This window comes from Alligator sinensis, unplaced genomic scaffold (genome assembly GCF_000455745.1).
Source record: "Alligator sinensis unplaced genomic scaffold, ASM45574v1 scaffold628_2, whole genome shotgun sequence".
Taxonomy (NCBI): Eukaryota; Metazoa; Chordata; order Crocodylia; family Alligatoridae; genus Alligator; species Alligator sinensis.
The window spans coordinates 5,879,830-5,890,000 of record NW_005841833.1 but is presented as its reverse complement, the minus strand read 5'-3'; the positions used below and the strand labels follow the sequence as shown (position 1 = coordinate 5,890,000).

At 49.2% G+C, this 10,171-nt stretch overlaps 1 protein-coding gene across 1 annotated transcript in view; it reads right to left on the bottom strand.

Annotated features, from left to right (window-relative positions):
* The window catches only part of MYO18B (myosin XVIIIB), a 138,885-nt gene that overhangs the window by 109,942 nt on the left and 18,772 nt on the right, over positions 1–10,171 (bottom strand). Inside the window, 1 exon segment of the mRNA XM_025199576.1 lies at positions 1,262–1,406. Within this exon segment, the coding sequence (XP_025055361.1) occupies positions 1,262–1,406 (145 nt within the window).

Sequence of the window (10,171 nt, the reverse complement as noted above, 5' to 3'; positions counted from 1 at the left end):
AAAGAGAGGGATGCAGAGAACACACTTCAAAATGAAGACAACAGTCCTTTTTGAATAATTAATAAGTGATTAATGGCATAAATTACCATAAGATATGTTATGACATGTTGCAGAGCCATTTATAAATGCGTACGGCTGATTTTATGGCCACCCGTTATGAAGCCCTCATAAATTGAAGTGTGTAAATCATGCGGGGCTGTCTCTAAAATGGGTTAGAGCACATCTTAAAATAATTTGTTAAAGGGAAGGCCATTTCTATGTGCATGCATTCATAAAGTCTTTATAAATATAATCCTTGCTCAGACTCTTACTGTTATAACTCAGTAACCACACTAGACACTCAAGTGAAGCTCAAATTATTGCTAACGGGAGCGCAGCCACCTGGGATACCGCAGCCCAGGACAGATAACTCTCCGAGCTGTTGTGACCTTTCCCGACTCAAAGCACTGGGAAAATGCAAAAGAACGACCGATGCATCAGTGCGAGACAAAAGAAAACAGCTAAACTCATGGACACAGGCGAGATCGTGAATCTGAAAGAAACATTTCCATGTCCACGCGCGTACGCTGAGCCTGTGAGCACCAGCGATGGTCTAACACCGAGGAGGAGACAGCGGGCAGCGGGTTCGTCTAATCGACCGCTCTCGAGTCCCGTTTGCAAGGAGCGAGCGGGACCGCGGGAGAGCGCCGGCGTCTGCATTTGGTGGGTGGGAACCAGAAGCAAATGCATCTCGGAGAACTCCTCCAAAACTCCCGCCTGGCTTTTGGCTCTTGAGCTACAATCACTCCTGCTAGCATCCCGCAACCCCATCAGAGCCCAAAACCCAGTTTTAAATCATCCAAAAGACACCCGGGTCTGGGACAGAAGTTTCATAGACGGTCGGACCCACGCCAGTTCAGTCTGATACTGCATTCAACCAGGTTCACCTTAAACCAGGTTTGAAACTGGCCTATGTGTGCTGAACTTACAGGTTTAAACCAGTTGCTGGTCGCTTAAACCAGTTGCTGTGTCCGTAGCCTCGAAGGAAGCGTGGAAGAGGAGGACCGTGCAGTAAACACCCCCTTGGAAACACGGGTGGATGAACGGGAATCGTATTCAGACCATGCATCCTGGGTGCTGCACTCATGCCCAACACGTTGGGGTGAATGTGGTACCCATGTGAGCCACCATCGCCCCCTCTCTCCCCTGCACAGCTGGCAGCCAGGGATAAAAAGAAAGAGCTGGGAAGCAAGAGAGATGAGAGGCTCAAGTGCTCCTTTACCTTTACAGGCCCCTGCAGCTCCCAGGTGATAGATCCCAGCTAACACACGCCAAACGGCTTTCTGTTCCTCCGCCGTGATTCCCAAAGTCTCCATAGCAACTTGAAGCTGGGCGAAGGATGCAGAAGCCTTCTGCTTATCTTCAGCCTGCAAGGGGGAAAAAAGACACAACAGGAAAAACTTAATGGCCCCCCAAGGTACAGCAGGAGAGTCTCAAAAAGCACCAATGCTCCCGCTGAGCACTCGAAGATTATAACAACCAGCCCCAACTTTGCTGCTGTGACACCTCTCCACCAGACAAACGCCCTTTCAACCTGCATCAATGGTTCCCGTCACAACGTTGCATGCAGGAAAAAGGAAACGGGAGGAAAAAGCAAACAACGAGGCTGCAACGAAGCTGAAAGGCACCGGGTTGTTTCGACTCTTCGTTTCGAAACGAGCTGGTGTCGCAGACTTGCGCTAGGTCGGAACAGAACGTTTTATAGGCCGAACAGGAGCAAAACGCACCTCGGCTGGCACCAAAAAAAATGCTTCAATGGACCCAAAATGAAGTCTTCTCCCAGAAAAATGGCATTTCATTGGAAATTAGGAACCTGTTGGGTTTTCACCCCAAAACTGGAACAAAAATACACATTTCAAAGGATCAGGATTTCCCGTGGAAAAGCTACTCCAGATTACAGTGAGCTCTAGAGAGGGTCTTGTCCGTGCCCATCTCGCCCTGTGGTCCATCCTTTCGCATCAGGACAGGGGTTGGGATAACACAGGCACCTTTTGAGCCCTCTCGAGGCAAAAAAAACATCATTGCTGCCATTAGACCCAACTAGCGTGGCTCTTCCTACCGAGGTTTTGGATTGGAGGAAAACTGCAATTCTTTTTTTAAGGCTTCTTCCTCAATAGAGGCAATCGATGCTGCTGAATTAAAACGATAACCTGATTTTTGAGAAGGGCGATGAACCTGCTGGAGCTAATGGGAGCAGCCAGGACCCTGGAAGATGGAAAAAGGATCCGCTGTGCTTGCTCTCCCATGGTTTCTAGGCCCCCTGACAAAGGAGAGAGTCCCTTCCCCAGAGATCATTTTCTAGGAGCATCTACAGTATTTCCTACAGAAACGTAGTACCTGGTGGTGAAATACTGCCGGTTTAATGCCTACTATGTTCTAAAGCATGTTTCCTATGGGGGGTTTTAAAGTCAGGCCAGGCATTTATAAACCTCAGCACACCAAGCACACACCCAGGTTTGTTCACCTTTGGGACACACTGCAAAAGCTCGTCTCCTTTTAGCCGTTTTGGGAGGGGAAAGGCTGGGCAATACCCAGGCAATACATGCAAGGCTTCTCTGTCTATGTCCTTCCAAGATGAATGAGTTTTGGTACGAGTAAGAGGTCACCACGCAATAGATGGGCACTGTCTGCAGATCGTAATAAATTAATACATGCAGGAGGAAAAAGAAAAGGGACTAAATGTGCAATCTCCCCCCTGCAGTGGAATTACACGCCTCGGCATGCAGCACCTCAGGTAGGAGGGAAAGTACATTTAACTGGCCACATTTCTAGCACGCCTCCTATTGCAATACGGACTTCGACACCCTCGCAGCCCCTGCTGCACAGCGCAGAAGAGAAGCCGAACGAATGCAGCCCTTCGTCGTTTCATTGCAGGGAGGAAAGGGGCACAGAGGAAAGGGGCTCCCCCAGGGCCTGGGCCTTGGGTTTGAGCTCCTTTCCCTGGCTGGGAAAACTGCTTCCAACCACTGAGAGACACAGCCTTGAATAGCACGTCACCATACACCCCACGTATTTCTACCTCGAGCCGCATTTCTGAGAGTGGTTCACTTGAGGAGATGCCCTTTGCGGTGCTGGGCTGGGCTCCAGGCCGCTTAGCGAGACCGGGGACGTGCCAGTCAGGCGAGTGATACTCTGCCACGTACCCTACGCATGCCAAAAAATGAACTGCATGCTGCCATGCCACGCACAGCCCCCTTTCTCTGAAGTGCCCTGAGCATCATCCGGGGAGTTAACACGTGGAAGATAACAGCCTAGCTTTGGTAAGGCAGGGCACCGAGGATATTTTCATAGTTTCATTGGTGTCAGGGGCTGGAAGCGACCTTACAGATCATCGGGTCCAGCCCCCCTGCACTTGGGCAGGAAAGACAACTGGGATCAGCAAGGTGGGCATCGAGATGGGGGATTCAGATACATATGGTTCAGATTTATAATACAAATTATGGAGTATGCCAGAGCAAAAAAACCCCTTTGGCTCCTAGTCTGGATTGCACCGTCCCTTTAGTATACACGGCACACTTCTGCCCCCGGAAGCAACCCAATTCAAATTAGTGCTGTTCTCCCAGCGGGCTGGCTGGGCACACGGCACCATCTCAGGGTGGAAAGCATCAGCTCCTTTTTCAGTCTAAAATGTTTTCAGATTTCTATAAGCCATTGATGTTTTCCAATGAGAGGAGGGCGACAACAGAGAAGCATCCCAGGAAACCACCGGGTAGGCACACGTTTGTACCCAGAGGGCATGGGTGGGTGTGGGTGCAACATCTAATGCCCACCATCTCTAGGGAGAAGGGCACGTACAGTGAAGACAGCCTTCCTTTAATGAGCGACCTCAAGGGCAAAACCAACCGAGGCAACACAAGAGAAGTTCTGCAGAATTGCTCGTTCCTGAGCCTAATTTGCACCAAGCTGGCATCACTGCTGCAACCTGGTGGGAAGACCTGCATGAGCAAAATGTCTCTGAACAGTTACCACCTGCTTAACTAGGATGGCGTGGGAAAGAGAGCTGCATTTCCGAGTCACCCACAACACAGCAGCTACAATCTTGAATGCATCTGGAGAAAGCAAATCTCTGACTGATCAAGCACAAGGCGAGATCCTGGCCGGCGTGCGCTGCAGACCACGGCATCGCTGCAGAGACCGGGAGGACTGGCTCGTTCAGCAAGCATCTATAAAGCTGCACAGAAAAAGGGTCCCGTGCAGCAGGACGAATGCTGCCAGCGTTAAAATGTCTCCCTCGATGACAGTTTCCTAACCCAAGAACTTGGGAACTTCGCTAGAAGACCTCGTCTCACCAGGAAGAAAGGAATTGATCGTGGAACTAAAAATATGTGGTTGCCTGGAGACGGGCGATGATGATGGAGCATAACAAATATGACTGCATCCACAGCATCGAGTCCCAAGCAGTACCTCGCAAAGCACACGCACACACGCTTCGTTAAAAAGTCCGGATGCACAACAACGTAAATAATTAAGAACCAAATACCCAAACAGAAAAAAACAATGCAACATTAAAACTGATTAAGAATATTTTCATTAAGAATATTTCCCCAAGGTCTCCAGAAAGCCACAATCTCAAAACCAGACAAAACCTATATGCTAGCTAAAACTGTCCATTTTGGAGGAAGGGTAAAAGCAGGTATTCATAGGAGGGGGGGAAAAAAAGAGAGACACTGAAAGCCGTGAATGTAAATTAGAAGATAGAAATTATAGAGAATTGGTAAGGGAAAGAAAAGGAAACAAAGAGAAGTCTGTGAGCCAGCAACAAGGAGGGTCTTTCAATAGTATCAGAAACTAAGGAGCCCAAAGGATGATATTGGTCCAGGACCAGGTGGCAAAGGGAAAATAATCAATCACAGCCTGAAAAAGGCATTAAACTACTTCTGTTCTGCATTTGGATGTATTCCTATCATGAGAAGATGAAATACTTTCTATTCCACCAGTCACTAGGGAGGAAATTAAACAGCAGATACTAAAAGGTAGACATTTTTAAACCCAAATCCAGACAATTTGTATTCATAACATTTTAAAAGATCAGGCTGAAGAGCTCTCTGCACCACTAATGTTGATTCTGAATACGCTTTAACACACTACGGTAGTGTCAGAGGATGGGAAGAAAGCATGTGTTGTGTTGGTGTCCAAAAAAGGGTGACCAGGGCCAACGATCTGCCCCTCGGCCTGACCTTGACCCCAGGCAAAAATAATGAGACAGCTGACCCAAGACGCAATGAAAAAAGCCTCAAAAGGAAGGGAACAAATGAATGAATTGCTATGCCTTTATGGAAAAGAGCTCTTGTCGAACTAACTCCATTCCTCTTCTTAGGAGAGTACTAGTTTGGTTGCTAAAGGTAACGGCGTTGGTGCAATATACTCAGATTTCTGTAAACACTTGATGCTAGCCGACATTTTAATGAAGAAATCAGGTAGATGAAAAATCAGAACGGCCCATAAGAGATGCACTGAAAGCTGGCTAATGGACAGGGCTCGAAAAGCGTCTGCCAACAGGGGCGTGGGAGTCACGCACCCGTCGTCCCAGCAGGATGCCCCGGGACTGGCTTTTGGCTGGATGCAACTGAGTATTTTGACCGACGACCAGCGGAAAACAATGCGGTCAATATTTGCGGATGAAACGAAGACGAGGGAGCCGCGCGTGAGGAGGGGGACGGATCCCCAACACCAAGGAGACCGAGCCACTTGGTACCGCCGGGCACAAGCGAACGCAGGCGTTCAAGCGGGAGGCACGGAAAACCCCGTTTGCAGAACGAGGGGCTCCGCTTTGGGAAGGACCGGCCCCAGCTGCCTTGTCCCCGGAAAAGCGAGCGCAAGCCTGAGACACGCCCGCAGGGTTCGTTGTGGGAAGCCGTGGGGTGGGTGCCGTGCAGGCCAGGGGAGATGCCCGCAGCGGGTCCTTCGGGCTTTACCATCCCCAAAGGCGGCCTCGAACCAGCTCAGCAGCTGCCGTCCCCACAAAATCATTATTATTTACACAACTGCAAACTTGCTAGCGAGTTAGCAGGCTAGAAATGTAAATGCAATGCGCAATTGGTCAGAGATTTCAATTAAACATTGGAGGATTTGCTCTAACCCTTTCATTTAGGGTGCTAGGCGACTGAGTTAATCACCTGCATTTTTACATCGCTCCACACAGATAATCCTGTCGGTTGTCACAGCAGTTTGGAAACTAATCGCCGGCCTTTTCATCGCTCACTAAGTACCCACGAGCCTGCTGCTGGTTTAAGCCAGCTCCACCACTTCCTCCACCCCTCGCCGACCTGAATATGTCCTTCCCCTTTCTTTTCCAATATGCTGCTTGCCCCGGAGTGCTCCGAGCCGGTAATATGTCTGAGATGTGATATTAATAAATAACACCAGCCCACACTTCCATTAGGTGCTCCAGGAGGTGAGTCCCAGCAGGAGATGTGTGCGCCGTGAGCGGGGAAGTGGACAAATGTCACTGCCACCAAAAAAGGTATAGCTGCATTTTTCTGATGTGATAAATGGCAACCAAAAAAAAGGAAAAAAAACCCGATTACTTAAGTGTGCAGCGTGAGGAAAAGCAAAGGCCGTTACCATGATACTCTGAGAGCTACCACAGCCAAAGCAAGAAGGAAAATTTTCTTTTCATTGCAAGCAGGTGGCAGGTTATTCTGGCTACTTCTCAGTAAAACAGCAGCTACTGAGCAAATAAATCCTGGATGTTTCTTGTAGATGGGGGGAGCGAGTCCCCAGTGCATTTCGGAGATGCATAGAAATGAATGGTGGCTTGCTTCTTGCAGCTATCAAATGAGCTTAATAAATAAGAGTGGCGTGCTCTTAACCCACTCCTCCAGGAACGGTTTGTGGCAAATGCTAGTATCACGGGGGCCAGATAGAAGTGGGGAAAAAAACAGTGCAAAATCTGAGCACGGCTGGGCTGACCTGGCTGTCCGGGGAACCACATTCGGACCGCGACTGTTGATGAAGTCGGGTTTGCGAGGTGTTCAGAAAGGAGACCCAGAAACCACCCCGCTTCTCCAGGGCGCTCAAAAGAGCCCCGGTCCTCCCATCAGTCGCTTCGTGCCATGGAGGCCGTGAGACCGCCTGGGTGCCCACGGGCAAGGCCGACACCCAGCAGAAACTCCCCCCTCCGGGACCGAAGTCCCTGCCACCAAGAACGAAAACTGAAGCTTCACGAGCAATCAGAAGGGCTTTCAGTAGAAAAAGGGGCATTTTTCTAGCTGGGATTTTCACTTGAAGGGGAAGGGAAAAGGGAAAAGACAAAGGGAAAGGAGTAGGGGGAGGGGAAGGAATGGAGAAGAAGAAAAAGCAAAAAAAGAAAAGAAAGAAAATGAAAAAAATGGGAAAAAATGAAAAAAGAAAAGAAAAAAGAAAAAATGGGAAAAAATGAAAAAAGAAAAGAAAAAAGAAAAAAGAAAAAAATGAAAAAAGAAAAAAAGAAAAGAAAAAAAGAAAAGAAAAAGAAAAAGAGGAATTCCCATGCTTTGATACACCTGGGGTTGACCCCTTGCGGAGCCTAACCAGTACCGGACTGGGCCAGTCTCCAGGACGTTACGTTGGTCAGCGAGTGCCTCCGAGATGCCCGACAGCTCGTTTCTCTGCCCCGGCAGGCTGCGGCGCTGGCCTCGTTAGCTCGAGGCCTGCCCAGCGGCGCGGGCTGGACAACGCAGCTGGAGTTTCCTGAGCGAATGCAACAAGCAAGGGGATGCAGGTTTCTCAGGGCCCCCTCGGATGCCCCCAGGACCTCACCCTCACTCACTTAGTAAATGCTTCTCGCCACGGAGGAGTAGCCAGGTCTCTTCCTTCACTGAATCGGAGGAATTGAAGGAAAATCAATCGGTCCTGGTTCCTTTCGGCTCTGATTCAGCGTGGCTATCAGCAGCTTCATTGTGAATCCGGTTTCTTTAGGGGTTTATAAGTTGGTCATAAAAATAATGGATTCGTGCCATACTTTGAAGTGCTGCTTTGTAACCAGGGAGAGGCAGCGGATTCAAAGCCATTTCAGTGTGCGAAGGGCAGAGCACAACTAAGTGCTGTCTCTCCCCGGGGCTCGCACACGGGCCGCCGGCCCCTCTGCACCCACCGCTGAGGGTTGGCAGGGACGGCAGCAGCGGTGAAGCAAGCACCAGAACCAGGGGCTGCCTTTGGGCCTCGGCAGCTGGACAAAAGGAAGAGCTCCCCCAGCGCTTGATCTCAGTGGCCGTGTCTACGTGAGATGCATTACTGCACTAATCTACTGTCTACATGTGCAGGTGCTTACTGTGCAGTAAATTAGTCTACTAAGCAGTCAATTTACTGTCTCCGTGTGTCACCGTCTACATGTGTAGGTGCTTACTATGCAGTAAGTTTACTACCTGCATATGCAGGTAATACATTTACTGTGCAGTAAACCCAAATAGCATTAATTGCATGTGTAGACGCGCCCAGGAGGAGGGGAGCTGATCTCCCTCCATGAGACTCACGATACACCCCGGGCACTGCGGTCTGGCTGCACGAGGTGCTGGGGTGAAGGTCTGGTTTGCTTTGCTTTGCACCCAGGGGTTTTGAACCAGAACAGGAGGCAAGTGAAAAATCAGACACCACCAGAAAATCATCCCCGCGCACCAAATTAAATTTAAATTCCCATCATAGAAATGGATCCCATGTGCAGTCAGGTAGGGAAGAGCTTGAAAACAGCTTGCAGCTGGCTCCAAGGTAGTCAAGTCACAAGATACAGCTCCGAATCCCCTCGACTTCCAGGGGTAGCTGGTTATTGGTCCCCAAAGGGCAACTCACAAATACTCACTGGACTTTACCCTCTGCAATGCCACCTCCAGAACCATCTCCGATGGGCAGTTTGCCCTTGCCCCTTCCCCTTCAACGTGCATATTGCACAGGCCAACGACTGGCAATCCCTAATCCCGCGGCTCATTTTCGCACTTTTCCTCTCTGCATTTTCACCTCGAGGATAAAGCAAACTCTCAGACGAGGTTTCGAATGCTGCTGCCGTTTAGTCACAGCAACACAAAGATATACTGGTGGAGAGAGACTGCCAGAGACATAGCTCATAATTACACCCGGGTATATGTTCCTCCACACCCACATCTTATATGTGTTGCTATAATCTCAACAGGAACTGTCAGTCAGCGAACAATGCCTTCCCCTTTTCTCTATTTTAGCAACTATTTTGAATGCAGAAAGCAGCACACTATAAAACGACTGGATCTTCATCAGTGCTTAGATCCACTCTCTGGACTAAAACTGGACTGAATATTTTCAACAAACAGTAAAATTCACCAAAAAAGAAGTGTTTTGGAGCAACCAAAGCTATTGGCAAAAACAGGTCAAATTGGTGAATAATTTTGGGGCGGGGAGGGAGGAATAAAAGAGGGAAATGTTGTGAAAATGGCAAACATTTTATTCTGGCACTTTTTAAATAAAATGTTTCTTTTTGGAAACGCCAAAGAGTTTCATTTCAACACCTTTTCTAGGAAACTTTTCAGTTTGTTGAGTTTCTAAGCAGTGTTTTTCACTAAAAATGGCTTTACATTTGAGCTAAGAAAAAGGGTTTCCGAAGAGGGCGAAACAGCCTGAAAACAAAACGCCGCACTTTGCTCAGGTCAAACAAAACACGCTGGATGGACCCAGACCAAAACGGGGTTTTTGGAGGGGGAATATTGAAAAAATGTCTGCTTTGGTTCAACCCAAGATCATTTTTCTGGGGCCCAGCCTTGGAGCCAAAACAGCCGTGGTTTGCTCAGCTGTGCTCTCAGCGGGCTGCTCTTGCACATGTGTGTCGCTTCTCACCGTGCGCCCGCTGCCTGGGCAAGAGTGCCAGCACCGCTGGAGCGCAGAACGGGCAGGGCTGAGATAAGCCCTTCCCTTTTGTGTGCTCTCAACTTTGCCAACCCAGATCTTCCCCGGAGAAACCCACTGTGACAGGCCTGCCAGCAAGTTGGTAGGGTCTAGACGTCTCTAGTGGGACAGAGGAAAGGTGCAATGCTGCTTTCATGCCTGCTGGGTGTGGGAACAAAGAGAAGCTTTACCGAAGCAGCAGCCACCACCTCCAGGCTGGGAAACAGCCTGCGGGACTTCATCCTGAAGGGGCTCCAGTCCTAGAACGACGGCGTCTTTGCAACTGCAACGGCGTTGCCACTATAAT